The sequence below is a fragment of the Alligator mississippiensis genome, chromosome 5, assembly GCF_030867095.1.
Source record: "Alligator mississippiensis isolate rAllMis1 chromosome 5, rAllMis1, whole genome shotgun sequence".
NCBI classification, from domain to species: domain Eukaryota; kingdom Metazoa; phylum Chordata; order Crocodylia; family Alligatoridae; genus Alligator; species Alligator mississippiensis.
The window spans coordinates 132,091,732-132,118,078 of NC_081828.1; the positions used below are offsets into that span (position 1 = coordinate 132,091,732).

Consider the following 26,347-nt stretch of genomic DNA (forward strand, 5'->3'; position numbering starts at 1 on the left):
CAAGCAACTACTTCAATCCCTTTCCCCTGCCTGATCTGCTGCTCTGCTTCCTACTTCCTTTCATCTGCTGCTTTGCTTCCTGCCCTACCCACTTCATGCCACACCTACAAATTGCCCGTGCCACTTGTGGCTCCTATGCTGCAGGTTGACCATCCATGCTTTAGAGCAGCGGTTTTCAACCAGTGGTCTGCAGAATGTGTTAAAGGGTCCTCAAAAGATAACTATGATCAATCAAAGGGATGTGAATACCCACAATAACAATTCAAAGGGGTCCTCACTGTCATGACCCAAAGGTCTGATTTTTTGTGTGTGCTTCGGCACTCGAATTATCCCCGTGGGTTTACAGCTTCATTGCACGGTGGAGTTCTGCTGCACAGAGAACCCGCATGCAAAGGAGAGAGTTCCCGCCACTTTGCAGCCGTCTTTGCAGGGTGCATTTTCTTTGCAACACAGAAATGCACGGTGCAAAGAGTTCCCGCTCTTCATATGCAAATTTGTGTCCCGCTATTGGCTAGTGCTAAATTATTCCCATGTGGCGGCTAGCGATTGGCCTGCTAGCCGTATAAGAGGCTTGAGCAGTTTCCGCCCAAGCCGAAGAGGACTCCACATTCATCTTGTGGGGACTCTGGGTGCGCGGCAGGGTCATAGATACCCTGCGTGTTATTCAGAGGAGTTTGGCGGCCTGATCCACCGCCCACCTCTTCCCGTCTTCGAACGGTAACTTTCTATAAGACGTATCGACGAGTTTTCTATTTGAGGCGCCCTTGTCCTGGACATCCGGAGTTCTGTCTGCGTGGAGCCTAGCAAACTCCACATGATTGTTCATGTTTTCTGTTTGTAACCGCAACTCAAGCAAGTTTTCCAGCCTGCACCGCGACCATCTCGGTGTAAGTAAACAATCTTAAAATCAACCGTTAAGCGTTTTGTGCCTAATTCTAGCTCAGCGCCCGCCCTCTCCAACCCGGCGTGCCCGGGCTGCCGGCCACAGCCTGTGTGCAGCGCGACCAAGGGCCCGGGTCCGACCCGGCCCACACACTCACCTCTATGCAAAAATTTTTAGGAGTCTGCAAGTGAAAAAGGTCGAAAACCATTACTGCTTTGGTGTGTTGGCACATTAACCAACAATTTTTTTTTCCTATTCTGAAGCTGCACCTCTGGTTCTTCAAATACACAGAATTTAAGGGGCCATATTTGTAGTCCTGTGCAAGAGGGAATGGCAGAGTAATTGGGAGCCATAACAAGATGCATTCAAGTCTCACTCCAACTCAGGCTGATTGTCATTCCCAGTTGACTTCACTATAAAAGGGGAACAGTGTCATTTGGGTTGGGGGTCAAAGGCAGGAAGATGTGATGCTTGCCATGTCCACGTCATTTCCTTTTGTGCCACTCACTATGGAAATGGATGAGTCTTAGTCACTGTAATTCAATAGGTCACCAAGTCTGGGTGGGCCTTTGAAGGGTTTTTAAAAAAAAATTGCCATTCTGGAAGTGGTAAGAAAAAAAAATAAAAGGTGTTAAAAGAAAGTCTGCCTGATACATTTCCCTAGAGGGCTCTGCTCTTCTTAAAGCCAAGTATGTTTGATAGTTGTACTAATAATAGATTACTAAGGCATAGAATCCTGCCAAGTAATTATCAATGCTTATCTAGGGTGATACAGCGAAGCCAGAGATCCAGATTCCAGAATTATAAGAATTAGTATCCATAATGTGATATTAGACTGACGTAGCTAAGCAAGAAACAAATGCAGGATTAAGTATCACAGCAAATGACTGAGTTAGATGCTTGCTTTATCATGGTTGTATGCTTGATAAATGCCGGAATGACTAGGTCTGCACAAATGACAAGAAGGTCACATAGCTGCATGTCTAGGATCATCAATACAAGACACTATTTGCAAACTAAGTGTGGATGTAAACCAAGGCTGACTGACAGGAATGTACAACTGTTGAGGCAGGTGGCAACTGCAAGCGTTAGATAGTCTCTGCTCTCCAAAAAACACTGAGAACATAGGTGTATGTTGTCAGGTGAAATCAGAGCATGATTCACACAAGCTTCTGTTAGCCACTGCCCAACTTTTCTCATTGGAAACAGACCAAACATATAGCTAGACAGCAAAAAAAGAAAAAACACACCTCCAGAATCTTACTGCTGTTTCCTCCTCAGAGTGACAATCACGGTAAATGGAGCATAAGCCGAAATCAAATCCTAACTTAAGTGTCACAGTCACTGATTCAGGGATTTGTGGTAGTATACTGCTTAATAGTTCTAAAACACCTGGTGACAATAGCAGAGAATGGACAATGCAAGTTTCTCCCAGCTTCATGCAAGGTCAGGTATTTTATTTAAAATATACTATTTCTTAGCATAGTAGAGACATTACACTGTAAATGTGCTCCCCAAATAACATCTGTGAGTAAACCTGGATCTACTACAGGGTTTTAAAAGTTTTTTAAAAAAGGTAAAATTAAAACATACTGCAACATGGTACCTCACTGTATGGAACAGAGAAAGATGAGTATGTAACTAAAATTTTCAGGGGGAGGCATTTCTTAAGAGAAGTTTTAGTCTTCAGTGCTTTGGTCAAATTCCCACTAAAGCAATTACCTCCTTCCTTCTGGAGTTACAAGTGGATATCATTCTTTATTCTTGAGGATCTAGTCAGATCCAGGATGGATCAATGGAGGGTACATTAAAAGCACCTTACCTGCATCCCACTTCCTTTTAGATTTCAACAGTTCCATTCAAGAGAGCTACAGAGCTTGGGACAGGCAAAACTTTTCTACTTAGCACAGTTCATATCTTTTGTGCAGTGGCGAAATACAAAGACATCACATTTCACCCTGCACAAATGGAGTGACGATGCTTGCCAGTACAGACCAGGAACGGCTCCTGATCGGTTGTTCATTATTGTTATGGCTGTTTCTCTGTGCTCTGAAAATGGTAGCATTTCCTACAGAACTGCACTTACTGCATACACCGTTGCTCTTGTCCATTGGTAAAGGTACCAATGTTACCAAAAAGCAAAGTATCCGTTTCCAACAGTCTTACCAATATTACTTTTGGCACCTTGAGATGGACTCAGGCTTTTACAAGTCTACTACAGTTCAGAGAACATTATAACACTGTCCAGAATTGTCTGGCCAGGAAAGTCATTTCATTACCTCATTTGTAATCTAAGTTGAGATCAAGTCTCACCACATTTTGTCACCATGAAAATAGTTTTATTTTTAGAAAAAGATCTGGACACCTGTATATTCTCTTGCTTTCAGTGAATAGGTGCTGCGGCTTTCCTACCTTAATCCCTTTGGACTCAGCAACTGTGCCTGCAGCTTGTATCATCACATTATCTGTTCCATCAAGTCAGAGATCTCATTTCACTCTTTCAAGAACAAGCAACTAACACTACCCGCTCGTTGAAGTTTGACACTCACTCTTCCACGTGCTACATTTCGAAACTCTTTTTACTCCAGCTGCCTGCAATACAAGCTTACTCATGTGGAACAATGCTGTTAAACATAGCAATGAATGTAAAAGGAAAGTCAGGTAAAGGTTTTTCTTTAGCCATGCCTGTGCATCTCGCCACATCTGAAGATATCATAACATCAGAGAGAAAAAGGGAAAAGCCAGTTATTGCTGCAGCTACCTCTGTTAGTGTAGGAACTCTTATCCCCACATTCATATTAAGAGTGCATCCTTTTAAAGAAACACATTTAGATACTCCCATCATTACCTTAGTAGTTTAACATGGCTATCTTATATTTTAGAAGCGTACTCTTACAGATGAGAATGACCATTAATTACCAGAAGTGTCTGTCTTTCATTGACTGTACAATTTTAACAGATTATAGTTTCCATTAGGGCTGTGCGAAGCTTCGGTCCATGATTCAATTCAGAAGAGATTTGGCCTGACTTGCTAGTCGAATCAAAATCGGGAGACCCCTTAATCTCTCCAAATTGAATCGGAACCCTCTGAATCCATTTCTGAATCTCTCCCAAGATTTGGCACATAGACAAGGGTTTAAATGTTTTTTCTACATACCTCAAGGTAGCAGATGGCTCATGAATGCTGTGATGCTGGGACGGATGGAGCGTCCCACAGGAGCGCGGGGGGCTCCCCAGCGCGCTTGGCAGCAGACCCAGAAGCGGGCCAGAAGAAATTCTGGTCCACTGGGGAGCACGCTGAGGGGCCCCCTGCACCCTCTCCCTGGCTCAGCAGCTGGTACGTCCTGGGTCTGGGCGGGCAACAGGAGTTCCCCTGCAGCTGATCGCTGAGCCGGGGGGGAGGCGGGGTGTGGGGAGGCTCCCCAGGGCACTCCCCAGAAGACCTGGAAGTGGACCGGAAGTACTTCCGGTCCACTTCTGGATTTGCTGCCGAGCACACAGGGCTCCCCCCACACTCCTGTGGGATGCTCCATCCGCCCCAGCATCTCAGCGTTCATAAGCTGCGTCTGGTACCTCGTCGTATGTAGAAAAAACATTTAAAGCTGCGTCTATGGCCAAATCGCTGATACTATGAATCAGCATTGAATCTTCAGATTTGGATTCAGCTGGATCGAATCAGGGACAGCATTCGCTTCATTGATTTGGATCATTGTCCCCGATTCAGGCCAAATCCAAATTGAATATGGCCAATTTTGCATACCCCTAGTTTCCATCACACACACTTGGATCACAGATAGGCTAGGGATAGAAGTTACACACAAACTGGTTTAAGTCTTCAGAAGCTGGTTTAAACTTGTAACAGAACAGAAGTTCAGTTCACATTAAACTCGTTTCAAAATGGCTGAATCTAGTTTAAGATAAACCTGGATGAATGTAGTATCAGACTTAACTGATTTGGGTCAAACCAGTTTATGAAACTTTTGTCCCAGACCCCTTCCTGGTTCAAGTTAAACCACAGTCTTCCAGCATCCCAGCATGCTTTCCAACCCTGGGCTGTGCTGTGTTGTCTGCTCCAGCAGAGAAGGGTCAAGGGGGTGGCGGGGGGAGAAGCAGGGATTCCCCTACCCCCACAGGCAAACCCCATGTGAGGTTTGGGGCCAGGGAACAGCATTAAACTTCCCCCCCTGACCCAAGTACAGAGTTGCCCTGCTGGCTGTGATTTTGAACTACAAATCCCAGAGGCACCTGGAAGCAGGAAGAGGAAGTGATGAGCAACCCTGCAGAGTCCTTGTGCTGTGATTCTGGACTACAAAGACCTTGGGGGCAGCAGGAAGAGGAAGTGAACACAAAGCCCATACTGGCTACATGCCAGACAGCCATGCTCTAGTGCCCCACAGCTTCTGGTCTGAGCCACATGCCTGAGCCTTCAGGCACGTGGCTGCATTTCCTGAATTAAAACTGTGTGTGTGTCTAGTTGTTTCTCAGTTTAATCTAGGCATTTTATCATCTAGGCACCTGCAAAGACTAAATTGATTCAGCCTCAGGCTTTCTGACTGTCTGTACTTAGCCATGATGTTTGCTCCACATGTGTATGTACATTTACCATCAAAAATTTATTTAAAAAAAGCTAAATTCTTCTTAATCCTGAAGAGGCAATGCTTATAATTCTACAACAAACAGCTAAAGTATCTTATCAGATCTACAGCCCCGATACCACAAAGCGTAGAAATACAAAAGTAACTATTTTAGTGGGACAGCACTCCTACTAACAGTTACATTAATACTTGACCTTTAGTTCATATGGGTTCTTATCATATTTGTTGAAGCTGCCACATACAGTTAATCCAGGCCTTGCAATATGCCAAACCTCTAGACTCCATGCTGTTAACAATTATGACAAAGCTTTATTCCCTCTACCCCGTCCCCAAGATATTCATATTTGTACAAGTGCAATTACTGGCAATAAGATCTGTTAACATCTTTTATTTTATTCTTAGACATAGGAAATATGAAATATTTTCATGTACTTCATTTTGCAAGTCTTCTATATTTATTTTAGCCAAATTAAAAAGCAAGCTCCAGAGTCAACTCAATGCAAACACTTCTTAATCTCATTGTAACTCCCAGTGGACATTACCACCTAAAATAAAATCAACTGCAAATCTCACGTGTCTATTTCTGCTGAGAGGGACATCCCAGATGGAACTAGTAGGAATGCTATGCATCATAATGGCAGCTTTGTATGAATGCTTATACAGTGCTATTTCTGACTCCAGCAAGTGCTTTTACAATTCGCCTTTATGTTTAAAAAAACAAAACAAAACAAAAAACCTTGGTAGCTGTAACACATGCTTTCTTATCTCAAGGTACTGTTTGAAAGGGTATTTTTAAAGTTTGTCTCAAGAGACTTATTTAGCAAAAGTCAACTCTGATAATTGACATTCTGTGGACCAGTTTGGGGGTTTTTTTTTTAGATCCCCATCTGCCATTTTTGCTGCTATTTTACCTGTACGTCTTTGTGTCTTAGGCTGCGTGTACAGTTTTAAAAGAATCTTTTCTCTGTTTTCTAATTCTTTAACCTAAAACAGACTTCTTGGATAAGTAGGAGTCATTGGAGACACAACATATCATTAAGCTCATCTTGTAGATGTAGCTGATTTCCATCCCCCCCAGTGAAAGAAACAGAGGGAGAGAGAGAAAATTCAATACTGTTTCCAATAAACCATGTGTAGGTTTATGTAGAAGTACCCATTGTTCTTTCAGTTTCCATACTAGTCTCAGGTGTCCTCCTGCAGCCTATTCATGCTGCTCCTACATCAATTAACCTCAATTAAATCAAATACAAAGCCCTATAACTTCCCTATTAGTGGAACATGCATCTACATTCAATGTTCAGAAAAGACAATATTTTCAGCAGACCCTATTACAGCCTCTAAAGAAAAAACACTCACCTAAAAAATATCCAATTATTGTCAACCAAAAGAACCCAATTCTTAATGCACATACTACTTGTGCATTATTAACCTTGAAATGCTAAGGAAAAATTATGCACTACAAGGAAGAGATGAGGGACAGCAGTAAAATGTCAGGTGTAAAAAAAAAAAAAAAGATTCCCCTTGAGAAGAACTATCCATTTTTAGTAGTGTATTTTTCAAGAGTATTTTAGTTTTGTAGCTGTGCTAAGCAGTAGAGTGCCAATTGTTACTAAGGCAAAACACAGATATTATTTTCAGAATAATTAAGCAACGGTGAACATGTAAAACCATTATTGCCTCTGTCATATTTACTGTACAATTAAAGCAATGTTTCAACAAGGTACCACATATGGTAAACTTATCACGCTTTAGTATTGTGTCCTTAAAAACACAATGTACTCCTAAAATGAAACCAGGGTAGCCAGGCAGGCTAAGTAGCACTGTGGCATAAAAGCACCAGATACAGCTTATACTGATTCTAATGGCAAGAGTAGCATACTGTGTTGTGATAACTGTGACAGTCCAGGGAAAAGTAAGGCTTGTTTGGAATGTATTTTATTGGACCTACTGTAGAGTTGGGAGAGATGTTACACAAGCTTCCAGGTACAAGAAGTCCTCCCTCAGATCTGGGAAATAAGCAGATACAGCTTAAGCTAAACAGCTGGTAAAACAAGGACTTTTGTTTAACTGTATTATGAACATTAAAATATCCAGTTGAGGAAGGGATGGCTGAAGCTATCACTATGGAATAAAGAGAAATTATCAGAAGTGGCTACAAACCAAGGAAAGGACAACTTAACAAGAAATTGAATTGGACTTCAGAAGCAGCCCACCTAAAGAAAAACATCATGTTTGCAGATGCCATGTTGGAGCACTGCTACTTTAGGCATATCCTCAGGGGACAAAAGCTTAATTCCCTGCTGACACAGGCTTTTAGGGCCCCAAAATACATTCCAGTAAGCAAGCGTAGAAGCCCACATATTGGTCTGATTTTCAGATGTGCTGAGCCCCTAGCAACTCCCATGAAAATCAGCTCACTGTAGAAATTGTGATTCTCAGCACCTTTGAAAATCAGGTTATTTGTGCAAAAATAGACTCCAGCATCTAACTTTAGCCATGTACTTCAGCAAGCTTGGCTTTAGCATCTAGAATGCAGATTTTGGTTTTGCATTACATAATATGTACACATGGAAACAGACCGAAGTATTACCTTCTGAATGTCATTCAAGGGTACTACAGTGACTTTTAAAGAGTGGGAATATGAGAAATAAGTCTGGGAGTGCAAAAAAAGTCAGTGGATTTTAAAGGTGATCTTAGCAGTACTTTCCCTGCCCATCTAACTACTAAAGTGAGTGAAGTCATTATCTTTAGAGCCAGTGTGCAACTCTTCCCCCTTTTTCCACACCTTAAAAATGCAGTTTCCTAAAGTGTAGCTCAAATGTCAGAAAAGGCACCTGGCTTAAGTTGGGTGACATTTCCAGGGGTCCTTTGTCCATTCCTAGGACTCACAAGAACACCCAACAGTGTACCTCAGCATAACTCTGGTTGCCACAAGCAGGATATTAAGGGACTCAACAAGGCTAAACTAAACAAGTTAAATATTTCTGTTCAAATATCTCTAGCTCATGCCGTGGGGAGCCTCAGTAAAGCAAGTCTTTATCAAGATGTTTGCATGTAGTGGGGAAACAAGTCCTTGGGGATCCATTACCAGACTGAAAATATACATTGTGTTTGAGCGCTTATCTGTATTCTGCAACACTTGACATGTATAATAAACTCTATGATTAATATAAAAAGGTACAAATGTATCAGAATGCAATCTTAGTCTTTGATTTCAGGCAGGCAATAGAAAACCAATGAAGGAACCTTGTGGAACATCACCTGTAGTGTCCTATCAATAGTTCAGAATGAGAAGGATGAGAACACTTAGGCAAAGTTACTCTTAGATAATATTGATGAAATTCACAGCTGAATTATTGGGTGTTGTACCACCCATCTGCACTACATTAACCATTAACCCTTGCTTAGCCCGAGGTATAAAATGTCTTTATCAGCTACATAAAATAACAGCCAGAGTGTAAGCCAGTGGCATCAACCGAAACAGGACTTCTCAGCTGCTGGTCTCATGCCCATTTATTCTGCCCAGAGCTCAAACTCATTTCATCCTCAGTGATGTGCATCTGCCATTGCACACATTTCATTCCAATAAAAGCCTCTTTCCCTGCTTCATCTGGTGTGGTTCATCATTAAGCTACAAGTAAGGTAGGCAGAAGTTATGATACACTGATTACCATCTCAGCCAACATCAAGGATTGACCTGGAGCACTCCGGAGATTAAACCACAAATTTGTGTAGTGCGAGTTACAGGCAGACTCGGCTGTTAGAACACAAATCACATCCTCAGCAAATTGGACACAAAAAGCAAAGGGGAGGACATAGCAGACAATGCTGGTGGACTGCACTACTGCAATAAGATATTGGGCTGAAGAAAAGCTCTAGAACATATTTGAAACTACTTTTGGTAATGTCGCAGCAGAGGAGACACTCCGAACAAGTGCTCTTGAACAGAGGAGTTGAAAAGAGTTTCTTGTAGCAAGACCAATGAGAAAAGTCTTCATATCAGGGCAGCTAGTATCATCAACGTGACCTTAGATTAAGTGCTTGCTTCATTGTACCACATTCTCAACATACAGGCACAAATCAAAAAATGTGTAGTGTACCTGGATACTCCATATTGCCACACTGGCAACCTACCCTCCCATGCTTCCAGAAGCACACAAAATGAGACAGAAAAACAAGGAAAAATGATTGTAGGAGAAAGTCAATGACTTGCCAGGCAGTGTGGAAGGCAAAGAGATTAGAAACAGTTTCTTGCTTCAGTCAGTAGGAACAAAGTACAGGTTACAGCTCATACATATCAGACCAGCCCCAAAGGCTAATCAGAATCATTTGGTGCAATCAGGTTTACTGGGGAATAAATGCATTCATTTGATACAACGTAACTAACCATCATGCAGTTAAACACACATTACCCTTGGTCCTAGAATATAACAAATGAAACTAAGAGAAAACATAACAGAGACAGTACTCACCAGCCAAAGGAGAGAAAGTTACAATGAGCAACCATCAATCACAAAATGGCTGTTTAAAAGACTGCAGCTGCTGGGTTGTGCTGAATTTAAAAAGGACAGACAGCAGAAAAGGATACTGGGGAAGAAAAAAAAATTCCTCCGAGAGATTTCCTAGGTAAGTAAAGGGAGGTTTAATGAGCGCCCTTTCTGTATCACAACTCTGACTCATAGCTCATGCTGTTTTTGTACTTATAACTTATTCAAGTTGAATTCCTTTCGATTTCCACTGGTATAAGTGACATCTGAGCCAGACTTACTGGATATGTCAATTATGGAATACTATCAACCACTTTGAATGCATCTTCTCAGATAAATGCACCATTGGTAGGTCAGAAGTGAACAAAGCAAGCACTGGACAATATGAGCTGTTTTGTAATAGAGCTATTTGCAAGGGAGGCAATAAATGTCCTAAGGTTCATCTACCAAGCTTGTTTCAATTTGTTTGAAAGCAATCTTCCTCCCTGCATCTGGCAACATATTAGTAGCCATCATTTCCTACTTCAACTAAATAAGCCTTGCTATCAGTGGAGGAAAAGCAACTTAGGAAAAAATATATTTTTACAAAATAATAATGTACCACATAAACAAGCATTTAAAGCAAAAAATGTTGTAGAGATAACAAATCCTGGTATTAGAGGAGGGCAAATACATAAGTACTTAACTAGCTGAGACACATATATGTCTCCTATTACTATAGCGTAAGTGCATCGCAACAGCCCTGTGAAGCAGAAAACTTGCTATTTCTAGTTTGCCAGTTGGAAACTAATATGCAGTTAAGGGCCCAGCTCCACAAAAAAGCATAAACAGCTAATGTGAAATTTAAGCCATGTCTGCTCAGTTCGCTTCTTGTGCCCACAGATAGACCCCCCTCCTCCCTCCCAAGCATACTGCACTGCTCCAGGCAGACTGCTTCCCAACCTGGAAACAGCATAGCCTAGGCCGTGCAGCACCACAGGTAGATGAACTGACACCATCACTCAGTGGTGCTAATTAGCTGAATCAAAGGACTGTGGGGATAAGGTTATTTGGCTTCTAATTTGGGATGCAACCCACCTGGAACAGCTCCACACGCTTGAAGGTGTTACTGCTGGGCATGTAGACAGGACTTCAGATGCCTAAAGCTGGGCTTAAATAGTAATTAGGTACCTAGGTCCAAAACTGACTAAAATTGGCTTAGATACCAAACATTTTTTGGTATTTAATTTCCTCAGGCACCCTTCAGTTCTGTGCACCCTGAAAAGCAGAAGCATTTCAGTCGGGACCAAATAGTAAATGACCTATCTCAGGCCTAAGGAAACTAGGCTTCCCCCTGGACTATGCTTCCTCAAGACATTTAGTCTAGACAATCATATATATGAGACTTAGCTCCACAAAAACAGCTGCAGTGACTACCACCCTCCTTTAAAGGACAGCTGGCAGTAGAAGGGAGGCAGTCTTCTGCTCCAGAACCTATGCAATAGCTCTGTGGCTAGAGCAGTCACTCAGCAATAACCCAGGTTATTGCCCACTTCAGACTTAGTGATTAAAAGCTATACCTCCCACTTCCCAGAACAGCATCCTAACCAGGAGCCCTAGACCATTCTGAAAGGGAAGCATTCAGGTCCTTCTTTAGAAAACTTCTCTCTTTCATAAAAAAGTCAGGATCACTGGACTAGAGATAGGGAGCACAACTCTGTGGTTGGAGTATTCACCTAGGTTCCAGTCCCTGCTCCACTACTCTCTATTTTAGAGGGACTTATAGAAAATTAAATAAAAGGTGAAGGGAGTCCACTGTGTTATTAGAGTCCCTATCCACAGTAGAGAACGGGAAGTAAGGACTAGTAAGGGGAGGCAGAACAGCTAAGAGGGGAGCTTTGAGGAAATCAAAGTATGCAGTAGCATGATTTCAGTTCTAACCAAATCACTTTCTATGAGGCACCAAGGCAAGGTATTAGATTCTTCTTATATAATTATTTAATTCATTATTATATAAAATGTTATATTTCAGAGTCTTCCTGAAACATGAAGGTTTCTGGGGGTTTGTTTCTGCCAAAGAAGAAAATAGGAAAATGAACGCACTTGTCATGATTTCAATTTTTTCCATTAGTCTATAATTTGGGGGGGGGGATTTAGTTTTAATCAGCAATATTATTTTTTTTTTCCTGAGGCAGAAAGTTAACAGAGTAACTGTAGTCCTTTATGGAGGAGAAACAGCATTCATTCAGGTGGAGTAAATACCAAGCAAATTCTGTCATTCAAGATCCTTCGTACACAAATAGTATCCTGGTTCTTGCCTAATAAATGCAACTTAATCACCCCATAGGTTCTCCCTAAGTCATCCTGGTCTGGCCTCAGTTGGCTGGAACTGGTTGGCTGATTATACTATAGTGATATTTCACTTAATTTCACTTCATGTGTTTCTTATTCAGCTGAATAAGAAAAAATATGTAGTTACAGGAGTTCAGTCACAACCAAAATTCAAATGCTGCATCTTGAATTTAAAAAAAAACCAATCAGACTGTTCACTTTCTGGTGATCTCACCCCTAATTGAAAACTGAATTGTGTTTACTTTGCCTGTTCATAACTTGACTGTTTCTCAGCAAACGAATTGTGATAGAAATGCAAAAGATTCAATATTTGGCTTTCCTGTGATACCACAGGATTGGATTCAATAATGTTTCCATACCTTAGCAGGTATAAAAATGAACTATGAAAAATCTATTTGCTGTACTGATGGGGAAACTATTACATTTAAATAAGGGGTGTACACAGTGTTTACATCTGTGACAAGTAGATGTATAGAAATGGCAACACTATCACTGAAGGAAAAAAAGAATATGTTAATTTTTAAATATGGAAATCAGTAGAAATAATAAGTTGCTCCACCCTGGAAGCAGGCATAATCAATAACATTATAGCCAATGACATATATAAAATATTACTACTTACACATTGTATGTATGCAAAGCTGGGGGCTTAAATTTGACCTGATCTCTAAGAGTGCAGTGTTTATCACTGAATCAGTCAGGAGGTCAAGTGAAATGTTAAGGCTCCAGGCTTGAGGCTCACTTGTCTAATGCTGAAACGCAGCCACCACAAAAGTGTAATATGGCAGCCATTCTGCTGCAGTGACTCCATGCAAAAGTTTCAGTGTCAAAGCAAAAACTAATTTCTCCTAATGAAACTGAATCGGGAGTTTTAGTGGTGCAGTCCTGTGATATGCTATATGAATTATAGCACTATTTAAATAATTTTAGTTCATTCCATTATTCCCCAGGATAGATTTTTAGATTCGGCATGACAAATGAAGTAGTCATGCCTGCCACTTAATGCAGTGGCCAAGCCTGGGATGTAGTCATGGCAGCTTTTTGCTGTTTCACTTGGCAAACTGTTCCTAGAGCTGGCTTAGTCAATCTGCCCTTCAGCAGGATTCTTATGCTATCGCCAGGTGTAGCACAATCTCTTGGGCTGTTGTCAGCTAGCCCAAGTTAGGACAGCCATCTGGCTACACAAAACTTCAGTACAAAACTATTTCTGGCTACTCTAACTTCTTGCTATGGCAACTAGATAAGTGAAAAAATGGTTCACAAATTGGGAGAATACAAAGTTTGCTTGCGATCACTTTAGGAGCCTTTTTCCCAGTTCACTGAGGACTTTGTGAGGTCACTTCCTGTCCCAGTATGTTAGGGGCTCCTGGGTGACTCTGAGTGTGCATATGAAGACAAACAACAATGCTTCTTTTGCAGCAAATAGTTGCAAACCCTTCATTAAGCAGCTTTTCCCTCAACTGGACCTGAAATCAGGTGGCACAAAAAATGAAGAAAATGGCATCCAAGAAGAGAGAGAAGACCAAACAGGTGGTAGAAACATGACCTTTCTCCATGAGGTCAAATAGCTTTATTGTGATTAAACACTACAATACAGTATATATCCATAAAAAAACTCTATAGTGTATATAAATTATTCCTTCCATTCAGTAATTCTTTTTTGTTTTTGTTTTTTCTTAATTTCCATTACAGCTTTGGTACAATGTGATTTTATTATATTTTTAAATACTTTTAGCTTCACAAACTCAACACAAAGTACAAAACTAATCCGAATCAGGGATATTACAATCTACACAGTGGTGTTTAGTGGTAGGAAAAAATCTTACCTCAATGAATTCATGTCACTAGCTAAGCTATAAAGGCATACCTAGCAGACATGACAAAAATATGCACCATTAACCAGCAAACATTTCTTAAAGTTTATTTTAGTTTTTTTACAGAATTCCAGCAGCAATCACTTGAGCACTGTCAATATATATGTCCTCAACTGATTATCCTGTTGTGTTCCTTTTCATTTGAAGGCCATGAGTTATTTGTCAAATAATGCACCGCTATCCTTGTATATCCACACTAAGCCACAGTGTCAGTACTTGACCTGCCACCCTGTACTGTTAATACTTGTACAGTTTGTCCTGCAGTTGGCAGAGATAACTGGAACGTTACTGGATGGGCAGTGTGGGGCAATCAACCTTAGGTTGTTCTGTGGGGTAGGAGGTATGACATTACAGTAAACAGGCATTCCAGTGGCCGTAAGTGTTCCTTGACCTGATTGATTAGGTAGCATGATTGGTTGTTGATATGATTGTTGTGGCAGTCCTTGAGAACCCTGGGTCATTGGCACCTAAACAATGATATATAAAAAACAGATTGATTAAGTTAGATCCGAGTGAATTAAAGTAGCCCCTGCGTACTTTTAATTTTCTATTCCCTTTATTTTAAGTTTGTGTAACCCAGCAGTCCTCAACCTTTTCAGACTCAAGGGACCACTCATTAGACTTGAGGCACCTCTTGAAAAACCCAGCTCTTTGTTTTTCACTCATTTTTTGATTACGGAAAAATAATAGAGCAATTCTTCAGTTACAAAGAACTCAGAAAGACCACAACAGGTTAGAATGTTTCTGATACTCTGAATTCCTATTTGAAATCTCAGAATTTATCTTATAAATCATGTGCCCTTAGCAATACTAATATTGTGTGGCACCCTCAGAAGGATGTCACAACACCCTGGCTGAGAATGACTGGTATAACCAGTGTGTTTAACCAGAGCGTATCATTTTATTCTATTCAGAACTACTCCTGTTTTCTGGATTCTACTGTGGATTAGAGATCAGTTGAGGACATATCAATGGATTATCTGAGCTGCAAAGTGTATTTTAGACTGCTTATGTAGTGTAAACTGAGTTGAAAATGACTGGATGCTCCTTCCTGGCTTTGAAAGGAGTATTTCACTTGGTCTGGCTAGGTAAGAAATGTAAACAATTCCCAAATAGCCCTTCTTCTCCACAATCTTTGAAGAAAGACTAAAGGAAATGGAGAATCAAGCCGTAAGGCATTTTGTTGTGCCTGTGCAAAATCAAATCTGTTGGGTTTTATACTGATGAAACCAGATATCATTCAAATCTGACTTCTATCTAACTATGAAAAATGAGTTTTTGAGGATGTCATACCCAAATGCTGAGCAAATCAAGAGTGTTCTGAATCCTGTTCCTATTTCGTATAGGCCATCAAAGCCCAGGTAGAGCAGAGGAAAGGAAAGAGGTGTTCAAAAAATTTTTGTAGTCTGTCCCATTTCCCCTATCATTATGTAGTCTCCCTATCATTTCATTAGCTTAAAGCTACTGGGTAAATTTTTCAAAGCTGCCTTATGACATAGGCTGTAACACTGAGGTGTTACATATGTGGTCTTGGCACGTCCAAGTTGGACAACAGTGTATGTGAATTGCTTTGACACATGCAAATGATCCACATATGCTCTATACTCTAGAACAGGATTGTCCAACTGGTCACATGGGCCCCTAGGAGTCTCCAGGCTCCCACCCGGCTGCCACTGCCCATTACTCACAGCACTATGTATACAAAGTATGCCTTTTCAAAGAAAGGAATTCCTTACAGCTCTGGTAAGTACCTGATAAGAAGACATGGCTGGATACTGGACCATCATGCCTTGCACCTGATTTCCCTGTTGATTATTCATCAGGTTCTGACTTTGGGGAGGTTGCTGCATTCCCATGAGTCCTTGGAACCCTTGTTGCTGATTAGGCAAGACAGGCTGATAACCTGGAAGACACAATCATTTTCAATGTGAACTGTAGTTTATAGAAGAAAAGTCAAACCTGTACCCCCATGCTGCTATACTAATCAAACAGCTGTTCTGTTTCCAGAGGACTGCTACCAAAAATAAAAATCTAACTGGATTTAATGCCCAGCCAAGTGGGTGAGTAGGCAGCCCTGGAAAGTAAAAATCTGTATTTAGTCATAAGACAGAGGCATTGTGGGCAATGTACAAACTTCCTTATGTCCTTCAATCCTGAGCAAGAGCCAACCTCAAAGGACACTTAATTAACACCATGACATTCAATGTAGGATCCTGCATGGACACTCAATGGTAATTACTTTTGGCTGCTTACTATTACCAGCTTAGAATAAACTCCTGGTCTATTGAAGTCAATAGCAACATTCCCATGTACTCCCAGGGCACCAGGAGTTTGCCTTTAGAATCTAACCATGGATGTTTCTCTCAGGTAATTTGCCTGGCTTGAGAAGGTGAAGTTTCATTGTTCTTTTTTCTTATTTGCCCCTAACTCACCAAGTCTCAGACAAAGTGTGAAGATACCAGCAGAAGTGCAAATGGGAAAAAAAAATCACACGCTAAACCCACACATGCCTCCTCTTGGGGTTCTTCATTATAATGTTGCCTTTAATTTATGGCTAGTGCACACTAATGTTTGCATTTGTCGAGGGAGCTTCTGCAGTGCCTCGAGAGGAGAATTTAAAGCCAGCCATTATCCAGCTCTTCACTTCACTCCAGTGTACAACTGATTAAGATAACAGCGCAGACAGATGAAAAGTAATGGCTTGCTTTGAATTACTATCAGCTATTACATTATAGGTTTGGATGTTTTTAATTTATGTGCTCCTTTTGAAATGTGCAAATAAATCAGAGTTTATTCTCACTAGTGGGGAAGAAGGAGCCATTTTTTTTTCTTAAGAGACATGGGCTAAAGGCTAGGGGATTTGAAATGAGCAGCCAGTGGGCCAAGGTGTCATGGAAAGGAGAAGAAAGTGTGACTAATGGCAGTGATAGGAAATACAGCCTGCCAAGGTTTTGGTCTGAGCATATTTTTTTCCTAAAGATACCTTTTGTCTCCTAGTCCCTGTGCTTTTTAATGTTTGGTTATGCATTGCACTATCAAGTTTGGAGTAATGTTCTCAGAACAAGCATACTTCAGGCCAGAAAAGTTATTACAACTAGCATCTATTCTGTTATTTCCCACGTGAAAGTGAGTGTCACATATGATCAATTTATATTTATGAATACAATGTATGGTTCAATATACTCCTTGAATGGGAAATCATCACCTGGACATTTCTTGATTACGTAAAGAACTATCAAATTATTAATGTCACTGTTTGTTTATACCAAACCATTGTGAAATGATAGCTCCCATCTCAAATATTATGCAGGAGAAATGTATGGTACATCTGGCCAGTATTTTTGGCATACTTCACATTAAAGATGTCTTTTTAATATACATGAGATTAGTATCCCCACTTAACCTGATAAAAAGAATTAATTCACTGAGTGACAAGTTAACTTGGTTGGAACATCCTGTCTCTCTGAAATGCACTGGATTATTACACATTCAAATGTGCTGATTGTTTATACAGAAACCTGGTGTCAGCATATTGTCCTGTCCTGTAAATTACTGCATCAGAAACCTAAAACCTTCAAACTGAGTTTACAGTGATAATCTACAGTAGGAATGGGAAAAGGAATGCAGAAGTTGGAGATCAGGGAAGCATGTGATGCATCTATTTATGGTAATAGATTTAGGTAGCAACTCTGCTGTACTTTTGCTTCTTCCAGCCCTGCATTACAGTGAGGTGTGGTGCATACTGTTTTCTTACTGTTGTGGCACTATGGCTCTGGCAGAATGGGTCAAACTCTCATTTTGAACTAAGCTCTCTTCAGCTGCTTCTGACAATGTAAAATGGTTTCAGTGTGAATAGAAATACAGTATATACTGATTTTTGAGGCCCTGTTACATTAATGAAAGATAGAAAAGGGATCTTAAATGACATTCTGGCCCAATGTCTATTGGAGCATCTTAGCCTGCAAGGAAACTGAATCTATTCTTACAACCCACCAATAGGTGCAGTAGAGTCTATCCTGTCAGGTGCCTTGGATCATAAGTATATAGAAGGTCCTGTATCTCTAAGGGCACCTATACACATGCATTGAGGCTGCTCTGATACGCCGTAATTACAGCACATCAGAGCAGACTTGATTAACTGAGTGTGCTGGAACATGGGATTTACCGTGCTCCAGCAGACTCCAGCGTTATGTGTATCAGCTGCCGCACACTTAAAAATGGCGGTGGGGACACTTTAACTAAAGCTTGTCAAATTAGCTTTAGTTAAAGTGCCCCCGCCACAATTTTTCAGAGTGGGGAAGATGATACACGTGACATTCCAGGTGCTTTAATTAGAGCAGCTCCCGCCCCCCTCACATACACTCCCAGAACATGTGTATAAATGCCTTAAGAGTCTTAGTTTAGTCATTACTAATCCTTAAATCCAGGTAAAGTTGGCACAGTCCAGCCCTTGATTTACAGTGAACTCATTGTTTCCTTCATCATTATTATTCTCTAGGAAGTGTTGCTACCGGATTTATGACCCAGATACCTTGTTCTAGGAGGACCCAAACCCTCAGAACGATGACTTCTTCCATTTGATAGTAGGCAAACTTTACTGATACACAGTGATAGGAGATGAGAATAATGCAGACAAAGCTAACAACTCTCCCCCTCCCTCCTAATTTTAATTATCTACCCGTTCCTAAAGCTTCACAAGGAAAATGGTATGCCTGGCCAGTATGCAAACACTACCCCGTGGTTTTTGCTTGAATGTCAGATGTCAGCAGTTAGGGTAGATAAAAATGAATGAAAAAAAAATTAAAAAATCAGAGTTTTAAAAAAGATTTTTGTTAAGATGCTTTTTAAAAAACAATTAACCTATATATAGTTTAGTTTAAGATATGTTCACACAAAGATATCATGGAATAGGGATTATAACTTCTAATTATAAACTATTTGAGTTGAATATAGTCATGTAACCTTTTAAAAAAAGTTTTCTAAATAGGTCACAATAGGCCATGGACTATATTAGGGGCCCAATCTTCTGGGGTTCCCAGAGGCTCCACTATATATTAGTAAAGGTTAAAGAAAACCACTCTACCCTATGGGACTCAGTGCTCAGTCTAGAAGATCCCTTTAAGCATCTCTATGATGCTTAGTTTCAGTTCTGAAACTGCGGATTTGTATCTCCAGAGACAACATCCTTGTTTCATACTTGGTAGGGTCGGAAGGGACCTGAGAAGATCATCAAGTCCAACCCCCTGCCATGGCAGGAAGAGTAGTGGGGTCAAACAACCCCAGCAAGGTGTTCATCTAGCCTCCTCTTAAAGACCCCCAGGGTAGGAGCCAGCACAACTTCTCTTGGAAGTTGGTTCCAGATCCTAGCCGCCCCGACAGTGAAGTAGCACCTCCTGATATCTAGTCTAAATCTACCAGCTTGTGGCCGTTATTTCTTGTCACTTCTGGGAGTGCTTGGGGGAACAGGGACTCCCCCAATGCCTGCTGGTTCCCTCTGACTAGTTTGTAAACAGCCACTAGATCTCCCCTCAGCCTTCTCTTGTGGAGGCTGAACAGGTTCAGGTCCCATAGCCTCTCCTCGTAGGGCCTGTCCTGCTGCCCCTTGAACATGTGAGTGGCCCTCCTCTGGACCAACTCCATGTTGTCCACATCCCTCCTGAAGTGTCGCACCCAGAACTGGATGCAGTACTCCAACTGTGGCCTGACCAGTGTCACATAGAGGGGGAGGATCACCTCCTTGGACCTGCTTGAGATGTTAACAGCAGTATATGGAGATGAAAGATAACAGATCTGATTACCTAGACCTCTTGTCTCTCTGCAAGTTTGTGTACATAGAGTCAAGCCCTTACCTCTGTAAAAGTGCAAAGTTTCAAGAAATTAAATGAATAAAGACCATCAGACAACAAGAATGCACATTTTGTAGAAAACAATAATTAAACTGAGGCTTCCTGACCAGTGATTTAAATCAATCTGATTTAAACCCAATCCACCCTGTCAGCAGCCTTAGAGGTAGAGGGTCAAGGCCCACCTCCCCCACCCATGGACTGAATGAGAGAGGTTGGTGGTGCACCCTCTATTCATGGTGGCCTCAGGTTCTCCCTTTGGGGCACCCCCTGCTGCTCTGAAATCCCTCCTTTTCTCCTCTGATTACTCTTCATTCCTGGGTACCATTGATTGGTTTCCCTGTGGTCATCATATTGTCCATGTTCTGTCCTGTCAGCATATTCCTTTGTTTCCACAAACCCATCACATGCTTACATCTTAATCAGTCATTTACTGACACCTTAATTTGGGCATTTCCAGCCTCTGAATTCAGTCATTTAATCAAAACTAGAAATCCCAGGGGCTCTACGGCTGGTTACTGTGACCTGATGCAAACTTGTATTTGTTATGAGTTTTCAGGGAACAGTGTTTTGCATGTTTTTAATTTCCCTAGTCTGTTTGTCTGCTGGCTTCAGACACAGTGGGCCTTGAAGGCTGACATCATGAAACTTTGTCACAAACAGGCTTTTAGAGACCAATTAATTCTTGCCGTTCCCCTGGACATTGTTTTAATGCATATCTACTCTACCTGTAAGCCAATTCCTAAAAGCAAATCTCTACGTATAATTTTCTAGCTATCAGGAATTGCACTGGTTCCTACACTCTACTTGTAGGATAACTGTAGATGATTGGGGCCTATCCTATTCCAAAATGTATTTGGAAGGGCTAAATTGTGCCCCTGATAACAACTTCTGTTGATGCTAGTGGGAGTTATTTGTATGAACTAAGGGGAAAATGTCACGCTTAAGTTTGTTTCCTTTAAACAAGTAATCTCTTCTCCACTACCTCTTGGAAAGCCTTTAGTTTGTCAGGGCATAAGGAGTGACATATTGACAAAGTTTGGCTTTGGAACCAATCCTAATTTCAAATTTGGCTAGAGAGTTTCTACTAATTGTCACCACAGAAGGGATATTGCATATTTTTTTTTACTGCGACTCAACAGTTCAACAAGAGAGATGCTACACCTCTATGTTCATGCAGGCCTGTCTTTCAGAAATATTACCATAGATTCATAGATGTTAGGGTCGGAAGGGACCTCAATAGATCATCGAGTCTGATCCCCTGCATAGGCAGGAAAGAGTGCTGGGTCTAGATGACTCCAGCTAGATGCATATCCAACCTCCTCTTGAAGACCCCCAGGGTAGGGGAGAGCACCACCTCCCTTGGGAGCCCGTTCCAGACCTTGGCCACTCTAACTGTGAAGAAGTTCTTCCTAATGTCCAGTCTAAATCTGCTCTCTGCTAGCTTGTGGCCATTATGGCAGGAGGGCAAGTACTGGGCATGGGTAGGAATCGTGGGGGTCAGGAGGTAGCGGGGCAGAAGGCAGGGGGGAAGTAACAGGGGAGGCAGGTGCCAGAGGCACAGGCACCAGGAGAGGCTAGCATTGTGGGAGGGGGAATTTATGGGCAGGAAGCAGGGGGACAAAGAGCAGAAGTCAGTCTGCCACTTGCACCCCCACCTGCCCCCTGCCACTGATTGCTTCCCCGCCATCACTTTCCTCACTGCAGCTGTGGTGGGGAGATGGGGGGCAAATTTAAGATGACTCTCCAGTAATTAGATTCTATATTATAAGTTATAACAAATTTATAAATTTTCCTTGTATTGAATCTAATTATTGGGAGGACATCTTAAGTTCAAAGTCATCTTGGATTTGGGTAAATGCAATAAGTTTTATACCATATAACTGGTTCTTAACCAGGGTGCCTCAACTGAGGTGTCTTAGGGGTTTTGCAACACACGGTGCCATGTGGTGGCAGCAACAGTGGCAGCCAGGTAAAACTGCCCCATATGCAAAGCTGTAGTACACATGTACTCTCTCTACATTATGGAGGGCTAGCTTGGGCTGCAGCTTTTTCTGGTCCAGCTCCTCCATGCTCCTGTAAGAAAAAGAGGCATGCAGAAGAGTTCTACTTGCCCTCCCTGTCCCCATTCCCCCCTCCCCCCACAATACACACACATTTTTGTGGCCAGGGCCAAACTGGGAAAAGGTGGAGCATGAGCTCACTCTCCTGCTTGCTTTAGGGTTATCAGAGCCCTAATGCAAAAGGAATGCACACATATTCCATAGCCCTTCCCTATGGGTCTGTGTGTGCAGCAGGCACATGGGGCAGTCTTATCTGGAGGTAGGAGGACCTGTTGAGAAGCTCTGAGGTAAATTTGGCACAGTGGTTCTTAACTGGGGAATGCCACCACATTCAGAAAAGTTATGGAGGGGTATCCTGACTGAAAAGTTTGAGAACCACTGCCCCTGGCTGAAGCCAGTGGACTCAGGAGACCTAGGTTCTTTTCTCAGCCCAGCAAAGGACATCTTCTCCAACCCTGAAGAAGTCATTTCATTTTTCTGTGTCTTAGTCCCCCACCAGTAAAATGTGAATAATTTTTTTCCCACCATTCCCAAGGCGAATTAATATTAGTATGTTTCAGGTGATCAGATACTTTGCTGTGGTTACGAACACCCTAAAATGCCATAGACAGACAAGCCTATATGGAAACCACTAATGTCATTCATGTAAATTTCTGGTGTTACCAATTCTGAATATCTGCTTCTTATCCCCTTCTTTTAAATTTATTTCACACTGTTTGGCAAAAGCTCAAGGAGCAAAAGGTATGGCCTCACGTCACACTGAATATCTACTTTGAATTCTCAAAGGCAACAACCCTGAGGTGGAAAACTACTAAATACTACTAGTACTATTTTGGCCTGGTAGTTTTGAAGGGTATTAAACTGTAAGGGCACCTATACATGCTTCAGCAACCTTCATGTTACGTACATTCAGCATCCCTGTGCTTCAAAATGGTGATGGGGGTGCTTTAATTAAAGATTGTTGAAGTGTGGGATGCTGAATACATGAGATACTATGGGCGCTTTAATCAGAGCAGCTCTCAGAGCTGTTCTAATCAAAGCACCCCCTTTCCCCTGCACCCTGGAGTAGGTGTGAGGATGCTATATGTTTGTATTTTGTAAGTGTAGAATATGATCCTTCAGTGTAGGCATGAAAGAGAAAACCCAGAGGACTCAATCATAAATGGAGAATGGGGTTTTTCATTGTATTGGCAATAAAAAATATATTCGTTCCAAGAAGGCAAGGTAGAATTGAGAGCCATGAACTCATAGGGTGAAAGACAGCTAATTTCTGTTTGCCATATACATGGTATTGAGAAGTTCCATGTAATGGAGACTAAGAGATCGCATATTGGTAGTACATCTTCCATGTTCTTTTGGCACCATGGCATGTAAGTCATCTCAACTTGAGCCCTTTATGTCCACTCATTACATGTATATTTCATTATAAATCACTTGTCAATCTGGCTAATATTCATCTTCATATAAATTAGTTCTTTAGAAAAAACTGACATGATACAGCTTTAGCCTAGACCTTCCTGTACAAAAATGTTAACACCAGAAAGTAACTAGTTGAGAGTTTTCCTCTAAGGTTGCAAATGCATGTCACCTTTGTGCCACCATAAAATATTTTATGGCAGCACAAAACCTGAGCGAACAGATGTCTTAGCCCTTTGTTGTGCCACAATGCCCATATTGGTGAGTGTGATGAGTTCTATTCATAGTTTGTGCTGCCTTTTCATAGCTGACATCTGTTCATGAATGGTGGGAAAGCCCATGCTCTCTAGTTGGCCTAGGTAAGCACTCCCAGGGTGCCAGGGGCCTGATCCTGCTGGGCCCTAGATCAGGGAGTGGTCTGCAAATGGGTAAGGGTGCAGTCAGGGTGCTCTGTATGCATCATCCTGTTATAGAATGACCAGGCAGTCTATGGTATAAAGGAAAGGGAAAAGAATGTGGAGAATTTCAATTGAGAAACTTCATTTATTACCTTTTCAGTGAGATCATGGAACGACATCGTTCTAGCAAATCTGTTTCTTGAGGGCACAAAATACCATAAATTGCTATTCTCCTATGCTATTTATGCTGCTCACACCCAGCAGTTTCACCATTATTGGCATGTGATTTTTATTTTTAAATGAAAACGAAAAATGTACAGGATTAGGAAACGGGGTCACAAATTGCTTGAGCTACATGACAGTTGTGTTTCTGGTTAGGGTGGAGCATATTCAAACTGGATGGGTGCCAGGAAATCAAGAAAGAACAGAAAGTAGAACCAGGCTTTCTGCAGCAATAGTTTTCTTCATACTTGCTTCATTCATGCTCATTAGCTTTCATACTACATAAAGTGTAATCTTTAAAAGCCTCTTTACTGTCCCCTGAGAACATACATACGTGGGTTATTTTCTAATGGCAGTACACATCAGATGAACCATCCTATTACTGCAAGCTCCAGGGCCTCTTTACTGCAATTATATCATCCTGCTCCATGTTATCTCTGCTACAAAGGAGGATTTTTTAAAATCAGGGCAAACATGAGAGACACTGTTAAACAACCAGAGGAATGAACCATGCTCAGAATTTCAATGAATGCCTCAGAGGGAAAATGAGCCCTGGGTTGCTGTCTAAATGAAAGAAGCCGTCATATTATCAAGGTAATTCTCTGAACCTTTATGGCCTGTATCACCATGCTGCCACTCAGATAACTTAAACATCCCAAAGGGAAAGAGACTACATGAAAAGCCTACAAATGTTTTAATTTCTTAATGAGGCTATGGAGCTCAAAAGGCAAAATGTAGTGGTCTTATACCTCTGCCAGATACGTCACCCAGAACTGTAATTAAAGCCCATTTTCAGTGCTCTATTGCTCTTAGCATATATCCTTCATGAATACTATGTCCATGTTTAGAACGACTCTTTTCATTACCCTTGGACTCTGATTTGAGGCAAAGATCAGCAAGGTAACTTTATAAATATGCCTGGACCATATTTAGCTTTTGGATAATGGGGATTTTTAACTGTCAAGGTCAACCTGTAGACAGTGCTTTACTCTCACTACTTGAACAGATTTTTAAGGTTTCTCACCTTTAAGTAATGCTGTTGATGTAAATGTATACATCTACAGTGTTTTATGTAAAGTAATTTCATCGCTTACCCACCCTATTGCTGCAACAATGAATTCTTAGTGCTATTAGAGCTGAGTCTTTGTAATTTAAAACGCAGCACATTACCAAAGAACAGGTATCTTGGCAACTCACTGAAACTGCTCAGAGAAATGAATCTTCAGAGAAGTTCAACAGGAAACCTGATGGAAATGCATTCTCCTTGTTCTTTAGATATGACTGAAAATAGCAGAGCCTCTGGGAGGTAAGATTCACAGATCCCTGACACACGTTCATTTAAACGTATAATGGGATCTGATCCGTGACCTCAACAACCATGCCACTTTCCATGCCAAGTATGCATGGCGGAAGGCACAATTTTGGCATTGGAGATCATATCCTAGTCATACCCTTTCTACTTGCCAGTGCAGGGGGAGCCTGGGATCAGCTCATTTTGACCCCAGCCCCCAGGGCCAGTTCAAAACTCTGGTACAGTCCCTAGCCAGAGGCAACAATCAGTTTAATTGTCGGCTTCAGTCCCCACCTGCTATAAGTTCAATTAATACATCATACAAACTAGCCATAACAATGTCCTACATTTTATGTAGCCACAAAAATGGTCTATATGTGAATCATGGCATAATATAGGGCATTTTTACATGTGTTCTGGGAGGTGCAGGGGGCCCTTTAATTAGCGAGCCACACTATTTATAAGTGCCTGAACATCATGTGTATCAGTGTTTCCTGTGCTGAAAAATGGCAGCAGGGAGCTTTAAACTAAAGCTAGTTCAAAGGGTCTCGCCACCATTTTTCAGTGTGGGGGAGGTTGATGCACATGACATGAAAGGCTGCTGGAGCACATTAATTTCTGTGCTCCAGCAGATTCGATTAATTGAGTCTTCAACAACGCGCTGGATTTCCAGTACAACGGAGCCGGTTCCCTGTACATCTATAGGAGCCTATAATGTGTAGAGGGTACCTTAGATTACCATTCTATACCCCTCCCTCCTCCCCCCACCACATCACTCCCTCCGAGTCTGCTTTTTTCAAGAATTAAAAATAAATTACAGGAATGTAACTTTTACTAAGTTGTCAGCTTTATCATTCTTTTTCCTTCTGCTAACTGTATTCTACTAGTTAGTAGGCAGCTACTGCCAATTATTCTGCCAACAATACTGTCTAAAATACACAAAG

The 26,347-nt window shown here is 41.4% G+C and overlaps 1 protein-coding gene and 1 long non-coding RNA gene across 19 annotated transcripts in view; both read right to left on the reverse strand.

Annotated features, from left to right (window-relative positions):
* Positions 1-10,899, reverse strand: part of LOC109282240 (uncharacterized) — a 58,470-nt gene extending 47,571 nt beyond the window's left edge. Inside the window, exon 1 of one of the 2 annotated variants that reach the window (XR_009462545.1) lies at positions 9,951-10,899. This is a non-coding gene — a long non-coding RNA (uncharacterized LOC109282240). The remainder of the gene's footprint in view (positions 1-9,950) is intronic. The other variant, XR_002089172.2, reaches the window with a different exon arrangement.
* Positions 10,900-13,830: 2,931 nt separating this feature from the next.
* Positions 13,831-26,347, reverse strand: part of ARPP21 (cAMP regulated phosphoprotein 21) — a 184,832-nt gene continuing 172,315 nt past the window's right edge. For 16 of the 17 annotated variants that reach the window (XM_059728706.1, XM_059728720.1, XM_059728717.1 and 13 more), the window contains 2 exons: positions 15,922-16,073; positions 13,831-14,637 (listed from right to left, as the gene is read on the reverse strand). In XM_059728706.1, coding sequence (XP_059584689.1) covers positions 14,380-14,637; positions 15,922-16,073 — 410 coding nt within the window. In that variant the 3' untranslated portion in view covers positions 13,831-14,379. Of the gene's footprint in view, positions 14,638-15,921; positions 16,074-26,347 lie in introns of those variants that run through there. The other variant, XR_009462546.1, reaches the window with a different exon arrangement.